At 35.2% G+C, this 20,757-nt stretch overlaps 2 protein-coding genes across 7 annotated transcripts in view; one reads left to right on the top strand and one right to left on the bottom strand.

Annotated features, from left to right (window-relative positions):
- Positions 1-20,757, bottom strand: part of SNCA (synuclein alpha) — a 347,772-nt gene that overhangs the window by 252,463 nt on the left and 74,552 nt on the right. For both annotated transcript variants that reach the window (XM_081594657.1, XM_081594680.1), the window contains one exon: positions 18,016-18,145. The gene's annotated coding sequence lies outside the window, so the exon portion shown is untranslated. The remainder of the gene's footprint in view (positions 1-18,015; positions 18,146-20,757) is intronic.
- Positions 1-20,757, top strand: part of MMRN1 (multimerin 1) — a 65,933-nt gene that overhangs the window by 20,548 nt on the left and 24,628 nt on the right. For 3 of the 5 annotated variants that reach the window (XM_081594522.1, XM_081594528.1, XM_081594538.1), the window contains exons 2-5: positions 2,430-2,549; positions 4,988-5,094; positions 17,832-17,933; positions 19,519-19,692. In XM_081594522.1, coding sequence (XP_081450648.1) covers positions 2,430-2,549; positions 4,988-5,094; positions 17,832-17,933; positions 19,519-19,692 — 503 coding nt within the window. The remainder of the gene's footprint in view (positions 1-2,429; positions 2,550-4,987; positions 5,095-17,831; positions 17,934-19,518; positions 19,693-20,757) is intronic. The other 2 variants (XM_081594523.1, XM_081594548.1) reach the window with 1 other exon arrangement.

Genomic DNA, 20,757 nt, shown 5'->3' on the forward strand with positions numbered 1-20,757 from the left:
TTTTACTTCATATATTTCCCATTTATTTTTCCTATGCTTACTCCTTAGGCTGATTGGTATGATCACATACTTCTTTTCCTTTCCCGTTAAATTTGCAAGTAAATGGTTGAGGTACCCCATTTTGGAAGTTCCCCCCCACACACACACCTCAGGAAGACCAGAGGAAAATGATACCAAGGAGGTATCTTAGGTGGAAAATTCCTCTAACCCAGGCACAGAATTTGTTCTTCTGGAGAGGGCAGTTTTCCTGATTTACACTCCCTCATTTCTCCTTTACTCTCTCACACAACAGAGTAATCAGGGCTGGTTCCATTAAGAACACACATCTATACCTCCAGGCAATCATATTAGGCATGAGCGAAAAACCAACCTCTGCAGAAAGCAAATTTCTAGTCAGAGAGCAACGTCTTCTACTGAATCAGAGGACCCTCATTAATATCAGGTTTAGGGACTTCTTTGGGGGTCCAGTGGATAAGAAACTACCTTCCAATGCAGAGGATGCAGGTTTGACCCCTGGTCAGGGAAGATTCCACATGCCTTCTGGCAACTAAGGCCGTTTACTGGAATTACTGAGCCTGCACTCTAGAGCCTGTGAGCCTCAAGGGAGACAGGACACAGCCAAAATTAAAATAGATGAACAAAAATTTTAAAAAGTATATCAAGTTTAATACTTTGCTGCAGTCATTCCAAGAGCCAATGGCTATTAACCAAGCCTAACAAAATAGACACAGACAAGCATGGACAAAGAAATCCAAAAGCCTGGGACTCGATCCTTTGAGTACCTCAGCAGCTGTAACCCTTTATACCCACCCTACCTTGTAGAAGTGTTTGTCGCTCAGTCCTGTTCAACTCTGTGGACTGTAACTCACTAGGCTCCTCTGTCCATGGGATTCTCCAGGCCAGAATACTGGAGTGGGTTGCCATTCTCTTCTCCAGGGGATCTTCCCCACCCATGGATCAAACCCGGGTCTCCTGAATGGCAGGCAAATTCTTTACCGACTGAGCCACCAGAGAAGCCACATCACCCTCCTTTAGGGTGGGAATCTAACAATCCTGAGAAAGTTTCAGCACAGGCACCTTTTAACAAGGTTACTCACCTGAAAGACATCTGATCCTGGAGCGGTTTCTTCTCTCAAAAGTGAAAGCAGCACCAAGGAGCCTGGAGAGCAGCAGCAGGGATGCAGGAACGTGACTGCTGACCCCTAGACAAGTTTGGTCTGGGTGGCCACTTAGGGTCAGTGGCCAGGGTCCACATGCTGCCAGGGGCCATAGTGCCCCTGCTGTCTTTGGCACACAGTTGCAAGATTTCTGTCCCTAAGGGTCACCAAAATCTTTACCTAGCAGGGGCTCCCTGCCCACTGTGCGCAGAAGCCAATACCAAGGTACCAGCTTTTAAGAAGATAAAAGTGAATTGCAAGGCTGACTGGCTGTCTCCTGCATCCAGGGCTCAGGGTGAAATTTAGGGGATTAGGGAAATTTTAAACTTGGAACCTGATTGGCTAGTCTTGAACCTGATTGGCTTAGTCCATATAAGCTCCCCCTGCTGCTGGAAGCCAGATTTTCCTGATTGAAGAACTTCTCATTTCATGAAAGCCTCAAGTAGCAACATTTCTGTCCTATTGAGTTCCACAAACCAAAGATTCTTGATCCTGTGGTTATTCTGGAGATAAGTGTTCGTGTCTTGCACATGCCCAGTGCTGTCTCTGTGAAATAACTCAAGGTTTCATTAACCAACAGTCTACTCAAGGAAGCAAGACCCCTTTAAGCTGGTGCTATTTCCATTTGATTAATCAATGATGTTTAAGCTGGTCAATATTTTATCTGCTGTTTAAAATTTAATAAGCTTAATGTTATTTTTGCTATTGTAACTATAACTGATCTTAGCCATATGGCTAAACTTTTTATTAATTATAAAAATGTTGATATTAATCTTCACTAAATTGCTAAACTCATTTACTATAATCATTTACACTGACTGTATTTTCTTCATTCACAATCATATCACTTGCAGCTAATAATGATTTTCCTTCTCTTTTGAATCTTACACCATTCATTTGCTTACATTTGTCTTACTACATATTGTTCAATGCATCTAAGTCTGAGTCACTATCTCAGTCTAATCTTGATAATTTGCATAAGGGCAATCTTGGATTTTGACTTAGCTTATAGCTGAACAGTAGAGATTCTGGTTTTAGCTCTGATTTATTCTTAATTTACTTTGATCTTACAATGTTTATTATCCATAAATACAGTCATGCAGTAACAGACATGTTTTCTTTCATTTCTAGACATTTTAAAGCTAAATATCAGATTTTCAAGGTATCTAATACACAGTAGTGGTGGTAGACATAGGTTTATGAAAATAATCTTGATGAAAAGAATGCTTTCTGACAATAATATTTTCCTAATATAAATAATCTCTTCCTTAGGAACTGGTGCGCTTATGTACATACCAGATTATCTCCAACAGTGATACTGGACAACCAAGTCACTTATGTTCCAAGTGGCAGAGGGCCCTGTGGCTGGACCAGTGGACTCTGTCCTCAAAGGTATGTAATGTTTCTTGAAAATACCCACTACTTACATTATAATCATGTGTGGCCTGGAATATGCAGAGAAAGTTAATCATACCAAGTACATATATGTACAGTAGGGTCAGGGTAGGGCCATCACATTAAACTAGATGTGTGATCTTTAGTTAAAATGCACAAACTAATTATCCTTGCCACTTATGGGTGTTTTTATCATATGTGAGGTAAATGGAGTAATATGCTTAGCCTTAGTGCCTGGTACTTTGTGGGTTTTTAATAATAAATGTTAACTCTTATGTTTGTTTCTATTTCTACTATTACTATTAATTTTATTCTATGACCAGACCAGCAATCCTTTAATTCCATGAAATTCATATGGTTCTAAAGGTTTATTGATAATTTCCCTTTCATACTAGTCTGAAGAGAAGCCCTTAACTTGGCAAGCCACTAATTGCAATTATGCACGGTAAAGCAGCTAAGTGGGTTCTTTCTTCTTGTGTCTATTTTAATGACTTATGTTATTTAGTTGTTTTTTTTTTAATTATGTAATTTTCCTAAAATGTGAAGCTGAGTGATAAATTGTCTGAATTCATGCAGTCACAGTAGCTCAGCTGGGGGTGTTTCAGGAAAGCCTGCAATAAAAACTAAAATTGGTATCAGGCCATGATGGCTAATGTTATGCAAATTGTCATACAAATAACTCAGGCAATGAATCAGTCTGGAACAGTGTGCAGTAAGGATACATAAAATCAAGGTGTTTCTTAGTCGCTAAAGGCATAGCTAAGGTCCAAGGTCCAAAGAGCTAAGCACATCTTAGGGATTTGGGAGACCTGAGCTCCAGTTCTTCTTCTGGCATTTACTCCCTTTATGACAATTTCCTAGTCAACGTGCAATACAATGAAAGGACTGTTAATTCTTTAGTAGTGAAAATATCACTACAGTAACCCCAATCACACTGCCCTTCTGAGTTTAAGGTGAGCTTTTTTTTTTCTCTTTGAACATACTAGAAATATGTATCTTTGTTCCCATTTTTTAATCTTTCTCTACATTTGAGTGAGTCTCTCCATTTACTTTCTATTTCAGTACAAATGCAACATTTGTCACTTTTTCTTTGTCTGAGCCACAGGCACCAGGGTTACAGTTTGTCAAAGCAGGAACAGTTGAGTCCAACAGTAATGCAACTAACTGCTTGAGTTCACCCGAATAAACTCTAGAGTCTTTTCCCAAACTGCCTTACTCCCTGTTTAGCATTAGCTGCTGGACTAGAGATGCTATTTCACTGGACAGAGCTGTTTGCTGATTATAATTTGCAGAAATAAATACAGATAAATGATTAGCCTACTTTCAGAGATGGAAGAAGTCTTATAGCTCATTTTAAAATTGAGAGATAATTTCACACATAATTAATCACCCATCAAGTTATCACAGAAACCAAGACCCAGCCTGTTATAATACATTTCCCCACATAATCAGGGTTTATCCATGAAAGTGACTACTGTTGTCTCCACATAGTCATATGTAACAAATTCAGGTAATAATAGGTTCCTCATCAGCAAGCCGGGGTAATAATACCGTTCTCATAGAACTAACATGTGGATTAAACAAGATAATACAAACCAATTTTACAGACCCATTTAATAAGAAGTATTACCTAAATATTAAAGTCATAGGGATAAGAATCATATGACCAAGTTGTATTTATGATTTACACTTACATATTTAGAGCTTACAATTTAGTACCATTTGCTATTTATTAATATATTGATTGTTAACTTGAAATACTATAGTTTCTTCATTTCCCTTTCATGGTTTCTTCTCAGAAACATTTTCTCATGTTAGATCCTTTTCTCTTTCTCTGCCCCTCCCCCTCCCTCCCTTCTTCCCTCTCTCTTTCCCTGTGAGAGAGATGCTATATAAGAGAAATAATAGGTAGTATAATTTAAAAACTTGAGAGATAAGAAAGTACAGGTCAAAATCATAGTGGCTATCATATTTTTAATCAGATCACTGATATCTAACTTGTTTCAAGTTGTTTGATATTGATCTGGAGGAAAACAGATTCTTTTAACCCTAATGATATAAGAAATAGTAAGAACTAAAACTAATTATTCCCATAAGCTATTTAAACATTAGAATTAAAATATATTTTAATATTGGTTTAGTGAAAAGCATTATCAGGGGAAAAATTGTAGTATCTTTAGAAAACATAATGATAGGTATAAATTTTAAATACCAAAGAGTATAAACCTTAATGTTTTTTTTTATAATGTATTTAAAGAACTCTAAGTTTGACAGTAATATTGATGATGAAGATTATTATAATAAGAAGAATAACAGATAACACTTAACATATGCTTATTATATTCCAGGCATCATCCCAGTCACTTTTATTCCAGCTAATAATTTAATGTGAGACAAATAATCTGTTTTCCCCCAATTGTGTTCCTCTCCTCTAGATCTCAGAAGATATCAAATTCTGTGTACAGGATGCAACATAAGATTGTTACCTCATTAGAATGGAAGTGCTGTCCTGGATTCAGTGGACCAAAGTGCCAGCTAAAAGGTATCCAGGTTCAATGCATGAGACAGGGTGCTCAGGGCTGGTGCACTGGGATGACCCTGAGGGATGGGATGGGGAGGGAGGTGGGAGGGAGGTCCAGGATGGGGAACACATGTACACCCATGGCTGATTCATGTCAATGTATGGCAAAAACCACCACAATATTATAAACTAATTAGCCTCCAATTAAAATTTTTAAAAAGGTATATTCTAATAGCAGTTTCATAATCACAATGAGAAGCATAAAACTTCTAAAGAATAAGCAACTGATTCCAAAGGAGCTGTGTTTTCTCTTCTGAACCCAAGTAAATTAACATGTAGTGAAACTACCAAGACTTACTATTTTAGAGCTTCCTAATGTGGGAGCTATTCTAGCACCCTAAAATTTCATAAGCCATCCTTTAAATTCTTTCATTTTTATATTGGTTTCATATGATGAATAATTGGAGATGTGTCTAAATATTTTAATTTCCCTTAGCTCTGTGGCATCAACAATGCCTTATTAAAATATCAGAAATCCTAACTTTATATTTTTAACTAAACTGTCTTTAGAAGTGACCCTATGTAAAAATAAAATCACCTTCTAGTTTTGTTCCAGTTCAATCATTTGAAATAATATCATCTATAAGTGAATTTCTGCTTTTTAAAACATATCCTAATGGAGCCATTTTTCAACAAAGTTTAAGGATTTTCTGGTGGCAAGCCTGATCAAATGCATGGTAACCTGCTATGGTCTAACATCCATGTGACTATTATTTTGCTTTGGGCTTTAAATAGGTTTCCTTTGAAAAGTAAAATACAGCATCAGAATACATATTTTAAATGAATGAATATTACAAGAAAGGCCATTAGCGGTAGCAGGGAATTCAATCAACAGTGTAAGAGACTGTGATTAAAAATTAATGTAAGTGTGGAGAAACCATTATGATTTACATTTTTTGAAAAGAAAGTTGTAATATAAAAGCTCTAGGAAACTTGCGGTTTAGTTAAGGATATTATATATGGTTCTTCTAGCCTATTCATTGAGAATCTGTAGGCAAATTTCACTGTACTGCTATTTATTCTGGATCTGGACTGAATTTCAGAAATGTTATTTAATATATTTTCAGAGTATAACATCAGGTAAAACAAAGTTTTAAGCAAAATATCATCTATACCAAAAATATTTGCAAACAAGGTAATTTAGCATATTCTAAAAATATTCAAAACATGATCCAACTTTCAAAGGATTTCTGATTTCCATCAGGTACACAGACATACTCTCTGTGGTAAAACATATTTGTTTATAGTCTATGTATGTCAGATGGTTAAGAGTTCTGGAGAATATTTAGTACTCTATTTCTCAAGTCTACAGTTCATTTTTATATTTCTCTTCTTATGAAAAAAGATCCTTAGGATTATTAATTCCATTATCATTTCTTAAATATTCAGTGTTTGTTCAGCAGGGTTCACAATACGCCTTTCTAGAAATTTTGAATGTCATTCCACATCCTATTGTACCTAAGGGACTGAACGCAGACATGTAGCAGGAAGAGGAGTCTGTATGTCAAAGAACATCATGGTCTCCAGCTGATGAGGACTATGTTCCTTCATGCTTCTTCCTTTTACACCTGCTAATGGATTATTAATAACTAAAGGTGGACTGTTTATGTCTAGGAAGAAAAAACACAGAATTCCATCATTATAAATATACACACACAATAAAAAAAAGACTAGTTGATGGTTTTGAATACCTACTATGTACTCTTTTCCCCTTTTTTTCAAAGTATTATATGAAATATTTAAATTGAATCCAAACGGGATTTGCTTTGTTTTTTAACAACACCTCCTGGTGTAATGGAAGCAACCTGTGGATATCTTTAATACTAGATTCACAAATCGTTATCTTGAATACCCGTTAACAAACACATCCCACAACAGTTCTGACTCTGACTGTCTGTCACAATAGTGTAACTAAATTATGCAGGTATCTTTCTGCTGGTTAAGCTGCTGTGGGAAGGTCTTCTTTCCACTGAAATCTATAGTAGGAATAATTTTCTGTTGGTAGATGTGCCCATTGTGTCATTTTGTCATACAATCAACTCTAATACAACTGTGATTCTAAGGGAACCTACTGTTGCTCCCTACGATATCCTGACTATCCCAGTCTTCACTTTTATTGCAGTACATAAAAGCTATTGAATTTTTCATTAGTGCAGTTGATGCATTGGTAGTATTAAGAGCTACTGTGTCCCTTTGTCCCTTGAACCATTCTTCATTATCTCATCTATCCTTGGGGCAGGATTTGGGGGGTGAGGGGGAGTGCACACATTTTCCTTCTGATTCCTACCCAATTACATACCAAGGTACTCCTCCCCTTTTCATCACACCTTATATATGTGCCAACAGTCTTTTATTCATATGTGGGAGAGAAAATTGTCAGGTTTCCTTTGACAGCACTCTTCCATGCTGTCTCATATGACAAGCAGCTCCAAATATGGCAAGAACAATCAGTGTGGCTGATCCATTCTTTAAATCCCTTCAGAGCCCTCAAGGGTTTGAAATAACCTGGTTATGTAGCCACGATTATAATTACTTCCGTGTTAGTCCTTTACAAGAGGGAATTATTTTATTCATAGAAAATTTGTAAAATATTACATGAATTTCATAAATCCTTGTTTCCCCACAACTTTCTCTCCCACAACAAAATTAACTTCATAATAGAAAAAGTAACAATTTTAATTTAAATTGCACTAGGGAGGTCTTTTTAAATATATAATCAATAGATCAGAAAATGGAATTGCTGGCAACTATACTCTCAGTTATTTCTCCTGCTTCACTTTCTACCCGTCTCTTTTTCTGTCTCTTTCTCTTTCAATAGACCAATCCCCAACCTGTTAAGAAAGGATGTGTGATCAAAATCCATGGGGGCAAAAGAATTTGAAAAGAAAAACAAGTACATGTTTATGTATAACTGAATCACTTTACTGTACACTTGAAACTAGCACAACATTGTTAATCATCTATACACCAATATAAAATAAAGCATTAAAAAAAAACCCATGGAGCATTTCTTTCTATGGTCTTATTCTCCAACATAATATTTATATTATTACTAATCTTCCACATATGCTCTTTTTTGCTGCAACTCAGAGAATCAAAATTCTGGTAAGAAGTTCTAGATTATCTATTAAAATATTAGTCATACTCTTAAGAAGAAACTAAGTTTTAAAACCCATAAGTGAATAGAGTTTTGTTGAGAAGAAAAAGGAGCACCAAGTCCAATATCAAAGTGAAATTTTTATATATTTTACATTTGTTACACCTTTCTTGAGGGTCAGCAAGCTTGTCTTCACAAAGTGACTTAGATTTGTGATATAGTATCAAAGATATGTTTTGAAGTATCAGTAATGACATACTTTCTAAGACAATTTTACAAACTTTGCAATAATGTGCTTTTCCAGTAGATGTCTCTAAAATTTCTGAAGTAGTTCAAGGAAATTTTGGCTTGCTCTAATGACACAAAGGGCGGGAATTTAAGTTCAAATAATGTTAGATTAGAGAGGAGGGAAAAAAAAAACTCTAAAAATCTGTTTTTAAAAAAATCCAGTCAGCTTTAATCAGATCCCCTATCTAGGAAAAAGGTATTTTATAAAACTTTTATAAAATATATCATAGTTACTATGAATGTCGAAAAATGTAGTTAATTGGTTATTAGAATAAACAGGCCCTGCCATATGTTATGAATATATAAAAACATTTCTTTTCATAAGTGTGCACTAATTCAATAAATTATGTAAGAGCTATTATACTATTTTAAATATGGGGCTTCTCTAGTAAGATTATTTTGAAAATGACTTCAATTAATATACCATAAAAGTTACAATATTTGAAATGAAAAAAACTGTATTTCTTATATTTTTGCATATCTAGTTCTTCTTGGTGGTGATTAATGCCTTCCTCTGAAAAAAAACATTACCTCCTCTGCTCAATAATATTATGATACGTTTAGTCAAAAAACACAATGTACTTTTGTTGCATCAAACTGTATTCTTCTATTTAGCTACTAAATCTCAGTAAATGTTTACATATGTACTCAGCATCATCATGCAAGTGCAAGTTTTCTGTTGATATCAAAGGATCAGCTGGAAACTGGTCTTGTCAAGCCACATAGGAAGGTGTCTGGTTCTAAGGTGGAGAGAGCAAGCTTCCTCGTTACTGACACACCATTAATGAATTACTCTATATGCCTCAAAAGCCTGGAAGAAAAAAAAACTCAAAAATAACACCTGTCTAATTAAAAGAAAAAAGGGAAAATCACCTAGTAAAGGAACGGTTGCTCTTGACACTTGCTGACCTTGCTTCTCTGATCCACCAAGATCAGATTCTAGTGCAAGAAAAAAAAGAGTAATTGTATTGGGAGAAGAGAAAAAAGAAATCCAATTTTTAAAATATATTGAACTTTTTAAAAATCAGCAGAACTTAAAGATCTGTAGAATTATTCTACTTAAATAAATGTCCTTCGGTCTCAGCACCAATCTCTTAGAAAGGATCAAGAAAAAAAGACTTAGAAATTTGTACCTAATTGAACAAAACAAAGGTCTCTGCTTAAGTGCAAGATAAGAAGATTGCCTGGAAAACCTAGAATCGTGGCAGTCCTGTGGTAGAGAATACATAAGGAAGACAGAAAGATTGCTAAATGAAAAAATAAAAGAGCATCGATCAACCAGGAATTTTATCACAGGAGAGAAACTGACTCCACTCTCAGAGATCCTATCAGTGCTTCTCCACCATCTAAATCCTGAGAAATAAATTGGGATGAATGCAAGTATTGAACTCCAGTCAACAAACAGAGCTAAGAAAAGATAACAAACTATTGAATTTGTTAAACAGGCATTTCAGGTTTTTAACAGCTTTGGCAGAGACCCCATCCAATGAATTCCACAGAAAAGAGGTTCATATGACAATTGGATCTCAAAGATCTTTAGTGGTGCTTAACGGTTGTTTCTTTTACTTAGGAGTACAATTCTTCATCCATTTCCTCCTAAAACAATTAATTAAAAATAACTATAGCTAAGAGCAAATGCAAAGTTTTATACACACACACATACATGCATCACATTAGTTTTTGTCATGCAATATTGAAAGGGTTTCTTTCCACTTACATTTTCTTTCAAATCAGCCTTTTTAAAACCTTAAAAAATATAGAGAAATATTCCTAGATTCCTTAAGAATCTCCATACCATCTTCCATAGTGGCTGGAAAGTCAAACAGGGGCTCTGTACCAACCTAGAGGGGTGGGATGGGGAGGGAGATGGGAGGGAATTTCAAAAGGGAGGGGATATACGTATACCTATGACTGATTCATGTTGAGGTTTGACAGAAAACAACAAAATTCTGTAAAGCAATTATCCTCAAATAAAAAATAAATTAATTAAATATAATTATATGGAGAAATATTAACTGTTTTTTCATAAATATATTTCCACATACTGAGGAATGAATCACCAAAGATGAGTATGCAAGAAAACTAAAGACTTCAGTCAATATTTCTGTGTTAATCTTTATCCTTTTCAGTTTATTTCTTTTCTTCTTCCTGAAGTGTTAGTCACTCAGTCATGTCCGACACTTTGTGAACCCCATGGCCTGCAGCCTCTGTCCATGGAATTCTCTAGGCAAGGATACTGAAGTGGGTAGCCAGTCCCTGCTCTAGTGGATCTTCCATACCCAGGGATCAAACCTGGGTCTCCCACATTGCAGGCAGATTCTTTACCATCTGAGACTTTCTGAAAGCTTTCTTTATTTAATTCTCTTCTTCCATTTTCTTATTCTAAAGTTTTTTCTTATCTTTTTATTTCTAATTTGCTGATTTGCTCTAGTATGTCACTTACTATTCTCTCATTGGCAATGCAATAGCATTTTTCCAGATTGCATGAATGAAACTTACTTGAAATTCTTTTGATGCTAAGGTGAATAGAAAATTACACTTAAATTCTTTTTGTATCCGTCCTTTCTGTTCTTGACACTTTACCTCTTACATAGGTTTGTTTTCACTTCTTGCACATTCAGGATCTGGCCTGGAGTGAGTGGCAAAGAGACAACCATAATTGGATGAAGTACTCCACCTCAAATAGGACCCAACACACATAGAATACCCTTCACTTCCTCTTGTGTGAGTGTGTGTGTGTGGACAACTCTCTTTTTGCCGGTACTTTCCAAATCAGGAACATTCAATGAAATAGAATGTTACAATCTCCACATTAAATATGCAAGATTTGATACTTTGTAAAGAGAAGAGACTCAATTACATTAAAATATGATAATGCAATATAAAATAATACTTTATAATTTATAATGAAAACTTTTAGCATCATATTTTAAACCCTTAGGAATGTACTGTGTAAAATGCTATTGCAATTTTTATTGAGGTTGCTCCACTTTAGTCAGGATCATGAGCGCCTCAATTAATCTACCTCTTGATTATGGTGATGAGGTGGCAAGGGGCAGGGGTCATATTCAAAAATTTACAACTAACTTGGTATCAATTAATATATAAATCAATATAAAAATCAAACATTAATAATATTACTTTATTTTCTTAAGTTACTCCTGGAGGAGGAAATGGCAACCCACTCCAGTGCATATGTTACTTATATTATAAAACTATATACCAAGTAATATAAATCATAACACAAATCAGTCATTGTATCATTCAAATAAATTCTAAGCAATTTATTAATTTCTATAAATTATTGATGTGCTCTTTTTTTTGACATGGATGACACCAGCTAAATGATGTCCCCATCAGAGATATGATTAATACAGGTTACTGCCTCGATCTGTTTTAAAGACTTCTCCATCAGATTTAGAGCCATGAGTGACATGAAATCTCAGTAAGTTTATAATTTCTTTTAACATCAACGCTATTGCCACGCGACTGAATTATCTACTAGACACCACTGAGTTAACAGTGATTGTATTATGTTTTTACATTATTTCTGCATGTATTTTTAAATATCCAATATATTTATTATTAACTAAATCATAAAAATTCTTATAGGAATGTCCTATTTAATCAATTCATAGAGCTCTGCAAACATTTGATCAAATTTAGGGCATCATAAATCAAGGCGCTTAAACATTATACTTTTGAGTTTTGTCATAAAAATTTCATTTTCACATAAGTTATTAGAAAATCTGTATTTTCTCATGTAATTTCTCCCTCATTAATTTTTGTGTTAAGTAGTATCTGTAAACATTTTTCATATCTAAAATATCTTTTATCAGTTTTCATGTTATTTTCAGTTGAAAAGGGAAATAATTTTTTCCTTATAAAGTTAAAAAAAAGATTTAGAATGTCATTTATGAAAACCAATTCTCCTTTTCCTTTCTGTAAAAACAGACTGTTTTCCAAATGTTAAACATAAAACTAATCTGAATTTCATGATGATGTTAAAAGTTATAATTTCTTCTAAAATTCTTATTTTACTGAATTTTACTAACATATTTGATAAAGTGTTTTTGAAGTTTTTTATTTCAAAGGCTTTACTTTACTTGAAAATTTTTATTATTACAAAAGCTTATTTCATGAAACTAATTGGTGGGCTCTAGTGGTAAAGAACCCACCTTCCAATGCAGGAGACATAAGACATATGGGTTCCATCCCTGGGTTGGGAAGATCCCGTGAAGGAAGTGGCAACCCACTCCAGTATTCTTGCCTGGAGGATCCATGGACAGAGGAGCCTGGCAGGCTACAGTCCATAGGGTCTCAAAGAGTCAGACACGACTGAAGTGACTTAGCACACATGCAATTTCATAAATTCTTTAATATTTTTCTCTTGATCACAAATTAATTTTAACAGAAATTAAACGTCATTGAAGACAAAAAAGTCTAGTAATTTGTAATGATACAAATTTAGATCGTTATCTGAAATCAACATTTATATATTACGTAAAAATTGATGGACTTCCATGATTGTTGAGTGGTAAAGAACATACCTGCCAATGCAGGAAAGGAGGGTTTGATCCCACGGTCTGTAAGATCCCCGGAGAAGGGAATGGCAACCCACTCCAGTATTCTTGCCTGGAAAGTTCCACGGACAAAGGAAGCTGATGGGCTACAGTCCATGGAGTCAACAATAGAGTTGGACACAACATAGGGACTAAAAAACAACAAAACAGTTCACTAATTTTTATTGAAAATCACGTTGATTTTATTTCAAAAATATGGATTATATTTTAAAATAAAATTTATTTTTGATATTGATTTGTTATTTTTGATTTTGATATCTTATATATCAAAAGATGTTCCAGACTGATATTTGGACTGTATCATTAGACAATCCAGCACTTGGCTCATTGTTGATAACATTTCTATTTTTTTCTAAGGTTCAAAAAATTCCCACTCATGATATCTAAGAGAAATACTTTGAAAATTTAAACTTTTGTCTCTTTTCCAGTGTTTTTAATAATTTATTATAAATGCTTTAATAATAGTAAAATCTATGTACTGAGAACAATTAGTATGTACTAGAAAGTAAACTAAAGAAAGCACCAAACAATTTAGAAATCCTAACAACTACATAAATCACACCTAATAAGAAACTGTGTGTGTGCGTGCTCAGTTGTATCTGACTCTTTGCAACCCCATGGACTATAACCCACCAGGCTCCTCTGTCCACGGGATTTTCCAGGCAAGAAATCTGGAGTGGGTTGCCATTTCCTTCTCCAAAATAAGAAACTGATGTCTGTCAAAAAATTGATGTAGTGCATCAGTTAAGGAATCTGCCTTAAACTAATAAATCTGCCTCCAATGCTGAAGGCTCAGGTTTGATCCCTGGGTCAGGAAGATCCTCTGGAGAAGAGAATACTCCAGTATTCTTTCCTGGAGAATCCCATGGACAGAGGAGCCTGGCGCGCTACAGTTGATGGGGTCCCAAAGAGTCAGACACGACTGAGCGACTACCACTACTACTATGTATGTAGTGCATAAAATGGACCCAACAAATTACTAGTTATGAAAACAGTTCTCAGCTGTTATAAAAGGAATTCCATTTATCATGTATCCTACAAGATGTATCTTTTATCACATATACACAATTAACTTGGAGTAATTTAATATTGCAATTTTTTAAACTAAGTTTATCAGTTATTGTTGTTTAAGTTGTATCCAACTCTTTTGCAACCCCATGGATTGTAGTTTACCAGGCTCCTCTATCCATGGGATTTCCCAGGCAAGAATACTGGAGCAAGTTACCATTTCCTTCTCCAGGGGATCTTCCTGACCTAATCAAAACCATGTCTCCTGCATTGGCAGGCAGATTCTTTACCACTGAGCCACTAGGGCAGTGCTTATGAGTTATTACATTTTATCATAATATATTTTCCAGTATGTATGGCTGTATTTGAATATTTTAATAATTGCTAGGTCACATTGGTGCATACTGACTAAATACAGTTTTAGAGTTAGGGCTTTGTGGGATGTTACCAGGTAAGAGTGAGGTACTATAGCCTAGGCTTTGAGTGGAAAGGCCCTTTTATTTCTGAGACATACTGAAATTGTCAGTGGGCTCTAGATTTGATTGCTGGGTAGGTGGCTCAAACACTTCACATGCACACACTTAGGAATCTCTCTTCGGGGATTCTGTGTCCTAACACAGAGAATAGTATTTTCTATAGTAGGGAATGGGAACTGTGAAAACCACCCTCCACATCCACCTCACTTCACTTACTCCTTATAAAGGTCTGCTTGTCTATGGAATGGTAGGAGACTAAAGGCTTTTACTCACTTATTAATTCAAGTCTTTAACATGTGCTCTTGTTATCAACAAATCTAGTGGTCATTTAAAAATTTCCAAAGATCAATCCAATTGCAATCTGGATTGCAATTTTTAAATTAAAAACATCTGGTGTTTTCTAAAAAAAAGAAAAAAGAAAAATCTGGTATTTTCTGCCTTATAATATTGACTTTATTTATTAGAATTAGAAAATTTTGAAATTTGTTCTAAATTAATGGTTCTTAACCAAGGTCATGCATTGAAATCACCTGCAGAGTTTAAAGAACTATATATACACATTCTCAATTCCCCAGAACAGAACTACGATTCATAATCTTCAGATGGGGCAAGGATGATGGACAGAATGTTGAGTTTCCAAGTTAACAATCACTTCTGATTTCCATCCATGACAAAAAACTACTAGTCTAAAGAAATGTTAGGAAAAAAAGAAGAAAAGCAAGAACATAATATGCTTTAAAAGCAGATGACTGGATAAGGAAGCTGTGGTACATATACACAATGGAATATTACTCAGCCATTAAAAAGAATACATTCGAATCAGTTCTAATGAGGTGGATGAAACTGGAGCCTATTATACAGAGTGAAGTAAGCCAGAAAGAAAAACACCAATACAGTATAATAACACATATATATGGTATTTAGTCAATCGGTAAAGATAACCCTGTATGTGAGACATCAAAAGAGACACAGAGAAAATAGAACAGTATTATGGACTCTATGGGAGACAGCAAGGACAGGATGATATGGGAGAATGGCATGGAAGCATGTAAATTATCATATGTGAAACAAATTGCCAGTCCAGGTTCAATGCATGATACAGGGTGCTTGGGGCTGGTGCACCGGGATGACCCGGAGGGATGGGATGGGGAGGGAGGTGGAAGGGGGGTTCTGGAAGGGGAAAGCATGTACACCCATGGTGGATTCATGTCAGTGTATGGCAAAACATACAATATTGTAAAGTTAAAAAATAGAAAATAAACTAATTAAAAAAATTAAAAAACAGAAAAAAAAAGTTAATGATAGAAAAATAAATTTGAAGAGCAGCCTTGTTTGTATGCCACAAAATATGTGGTCTTTGTTTTTACCATAATTGCACATCGCTTCCTAACAAAATCTTCTACCTACCAGGTTGTGGTATGCATTTCAATGCACCAGTTCTTTTTGTTCTCCTATGATCTGGCTCAGAAAGGTTAGCAGTAAAAAAATGAAAAGACCATTTGTTCATTTTGCAAAACCCACCTTTTTCTTTTGCTATAAATACAAGTCTATATCCTGAACACTCTTCCACTGCTAAGAGGAACGGGTAAGGTAGTGAGGTGGAAAGTTGCTAAGAATGATTTATCTTGATAGATGGATTTAATTCCAGTGATTTACAAACTTCAGTGTGCCTTGGAATCAACTGGAGAGCTTGTTAAAGCACCGAGTTCTGCCTCACTCTAGGATTTCTTAAATTAGCAGGTCTGTGGGGGTGCCCAGAAGTTGAATTTTTAAAACTCCTAGGTGATGCTGATACTGCTGATTCAGGGACCCTGGTTTGAAAACCAACGCTTTACTCTTTAGTAACACTCTTAAGTAGATAGATTTTAGCTGCCAAGAAAATGCTTTATTACATCTAAGAAGATATCTTGTTTTTAAAAATTAAACAATTATTTAACATATATTTCTATAAATTAATTTGAATTGGGGCTATAATAATTTTACTGCCAGAATCTAGCATAAAGTTAATACTCTTCACCACCTACCACAGCTCCCAAATACATGCACTTTTCCCCAAGCTGCAGATTTTCTTCTTCCACCAAATAAATAAAAAATTATGCCAGACAATCTATTATGCAGTGGAGAGAAGAAAATCAAAACAAAAACTCTGGACATGAATGGAGATTCATTAAGTTAGCTCAGTGCCCTAAAGAAAGCAACGCAAAATTCAATCCAACAATAGAGACTAAATCAAATTAGTGCCAAATACATATACTTTCTATGGAGTAGAGATGATTTAGTATTATTGTCACAGTGACATATCCTTACTGAGCATAATTAACATATGCCAGAAGTGCAGTTTTATTGGTACATAATTTCACATGGGAAGAAGCACAGTCAGACACCAAACACTTGTTTGCTCGTGTCTGATATTCAGACCTCAATGAATAAATTTGTTCATTAGAAGTCTGGAAATTACAGACATATATTACTTGATGTGTTCAATATTTTTAATAAATCTTCCCTCTAAATTGTTTTCCCCAGTGAAAAATTATATTCCCATTTAAAATATTGTTTGATTCATGGGAAAAAAGAAGCAATTCTTTAAGAGAGTAAATTTATTTTATAAGAATTTCTAAAAAAAAAAAAAAGAATTTCTATTTTTCTGAAATTTCACTGATTGTACTACTTGAACCCCTTTAGACATGCCCTGTAATGGTTTACTTTTACTTACAGTGTTTCTGTTTTGAACCTATGCATTTCTTAAAAATCTGGGGAAAACTCGTTTAAGTGGCACTATTAAGCAAATATTCTCTTAGTAAAGCACTTGTAGCTGTCCCTTACTTCCAAATGGCCGCCAGTTGGAAATTGCTTTATTAAACAAGTCGTCTTCGAGACAGTCCGCTTAGTAAGCTGCTACAGCTTGTAACACAGCTGAGTTTAAGGTCCCCTGAATTATACTGGCAGTATACATCCCCAAGTTTACACAGCTTCCCTAAACTATCACCCATTTTCAATTACAAGGAAACCTGAATAATTTTACTTTTTTCAAAGAGAACTAGAATCTTGCACTTTCAGCACCAATGTGGCAGCACATCACCCTGTGGTTGGGGGCAGAGCCGCTCAATCTGCAATCATGGTGGACCATGACCATCATGCTTCAGTACACGGGAAAATGCATGTTAGCCACATTGCTGCTCAGGACTGGGAGAAAATGAGGCCAACCCAGTGCTTAACTCTCTCTCTTCTCTTTTTGCTTCTATCTAGCCCAGGAACAACAGCAGCTGATACACAGCAAACAGGCTGAAAGCTACGCGGCTGTTGGCAGAGGAACATTGGAGCAGCAGCAGCAAGACTGTGGTGACCCAGGTCACAGATTGTAATTACTATAGTCCCTAACCCAATCATTGTCACTCTATTTATGAAGACTTACAAACAATACATCACTTGCCTGTCAAATGTTTGATGATGACACGTTAACGTACCTCTTGACCCTTTTCTACTGCTGCTGAGTATTAGGTGAAACTGAATGAGTTGCTGGTTCCCAGCATGAAGTGAACTTGTGTAATTATTGGAGCTCTCTGTACAGACACAGAAGGGAATAGAAATGCTGTGACACTAGGTTGTAAGGAATAACAGGTTTTCAAATTTAAATCACACTATTGTCCTCCAAAGAGTACAGTTATGGAAGAACTTTGGCATGGATAGAAGGACTTGATCATTTTAAAGCAGCTAAGAAGCCTCTCTTCCCTTGATTGATAAGAGATTGCCAAGGTGTATTGATCACAGACTAAGGCAAAGAATTGTGGCTCAGAATCAACAAGAATATCATGTTGTGTGTATTATCATATGTGAAACAGAACACCATTCCATGTTCGATGCATGAGACAAGGGCTCAGGGCCGGGGCAATGGGATGACCCAGAGGGATGGGATGGGGAGGGAGGTGGGTGGGGGGTCCAGGAAGGGGAACACATGTAAACCCATGGCTGATTCATATCAATGTATGGCAAAAACTATTACAATATTGTAAAGTAATTAGCCCCCAACTAAAATAAATAAATTTATAAAAAAAAAAAAAAGAATATCATGTTGATCTAAAGTTGGCATGTCACATACTTTCTCATCTTTCTAATCATAATCCTTTTAGGCTTCATCTCTTAGAAACATAAAGTTGGTTACTGCTAAAAACATCTATATTTGGCATATATCTAGCCATACAAAACAAGGCACTCAAATTGAGTAATCTGATTTAAGGGAATCTCTTTAAGAATTCAGGCTAATATAGCTTATAAACTGTACTCAATTTTTGTTAAGGGGTCAAACTTCAGTATTTTCACAAAATACAATGAAACCCTCCTTGAATTATTGAAATTACATGTAAAGATGTGGAAAGTATCATTGCTTTATAAAGTGATTCTAACCAAATTCTGAATCTCTTTATCTCTCATTAAAAATACCTCAGTAAATAAAAATTTCTCAGAATGTAGATACAAACTGCATATATATGTAGTATATGCATATGTAGGTGTATGTATGTAGTATGCATGCACATGTACATGTATATATATAAAGTTACACCTGTTCAATTTTGGGGCATTGGATTTGAAAGCAGAATATAAGACATTAGCTTGGTAACCTCAAGCAAGTTATTTTAGTTTTCTGATTCTCAATTTCCTCATCTATTGAAAATTTAACAGACACTCTTTAAGAAAAGAGAGACTGAAAATTCTGGGCAAAATTAAAACATTTTAGACTTCTAAGATATTAGAATGCTTTTTTACAAATTTCTTCCCCTAAATAGTAGGATGCCATTTGCCAAGTGTATATAATCTATATTTTAAATATGAAGCACAAACACAGTTTATCTGAATTAGCACTCAATCTATCATGAGATTTGAGTGGTTTTAAATACGAATTTTTAAATGTTTCATATTTTCTCATCTTATATATCAGCAGTGACACAAAAAATGACCGACCAGATGAACTACCAGGCAATGAAACTAACCCTTCTGCAGAAGAAGATTGACAATATTTCTTTGGCCGTGAGTGATGTAAGGAGCACATATTCCTCACTAGAAGAGAAAATCAATGAAGACAAAGGCAGGGAATTTCAATCTTTTCTAAAAGGTAAAAGTAAATTATTCATTTAGTTGAGACAGAAGGCAGATGACTCATTTATCTTTTCCCACATCATTTTAAGATCTTTTCTTTAGATTGCGTGGTAGAGAAGTCTGAAACAGATTTTGGGGGGAATAAGATACTTTTAAATCCCTTAATTTCGGAAATAGTTTGAAACATCTAAATATATTTTTACTAATACAGACAAATCTTTGAATATTTCATCTGACCTACTGACATTATGTACCTAGTTAGAGCCTTACTTGTATTCCTTTATAGTTAAAAGGAGCTATACTTAATCTGCTTCCATTGTGGTTTCCAGTTCAAGATAAAGATGAGGTCAAGTGATGCTTATCAAGGCACATAGATCCGTGATTGTCTCAATATTGATGAAGATATTGAGGATAAATCTAAAATATATTATTACCCCAGAAACTATCTAGCTCATGGAATATAATCAATAAAATATATTCTAAATTCCATCAGGTCATTATTCATAGAAATCTGAGTCAGTTTTGCCTGAATTTCATGCTCTTGAAACAGCAGTCTCTGTTCCTTTCTGGAGAATCTGCAGGAGAATCCATTTCCTGTTCATTTGAGTTGTTAGAATTCATTTTCTTGCAGTTGTAAGATTGAGGGTCCATTTTCTTGATGACTAAGCTTGTTCTCAGCTTCTAGAGGCTACTGCATTTCTTGGCTCATGGCCTTCTTCCTCCATTTGCAAAAGCCAACTCAACAGCTGTTGAGTCCTCATGGCAGCTCTCAGACCCACTCTTCTGCCTTCTTCCTCTTAAGGACACATAGGATTACATTGGACCCATCTGGATAATCCAGGATAATCTCCTCATCTCAAAGTTCTTAACCTTAATCATATCTGTCAAGATGCCATGGAAGGTAACATATTCACAGGTTCAGGGAATTAGGGGCTGAACATCTTAGGGTCAGCATTATTCTGCCTACCAGAGAGTTTTATGTATAGTGAGTAATTGGTATGGTAGCAATACAGTAGCACCCCTTGATAATTTCAGTAAATCCAATCTAAGGGGATCAGAGAAGGCTTCTACAAAGAAAAAC

The sequence above is a fragment of the Giraffa tippelskirchi genome, chromosome 1 (assembly GCF_054371585.1).
Source record: "Giraffa tippelskirchi isolate mGirTip1 chromosome 1, T2T-mGirTip1v1.2.pri, whole genome shotgun sequence".
NCBI classification, from domain to species: Eukaryota; Metazoa; Chordata; class Mammalia; order Artiodactyla; family Giraffidae; genus Giraffa; species Giraffa tippelskirchi.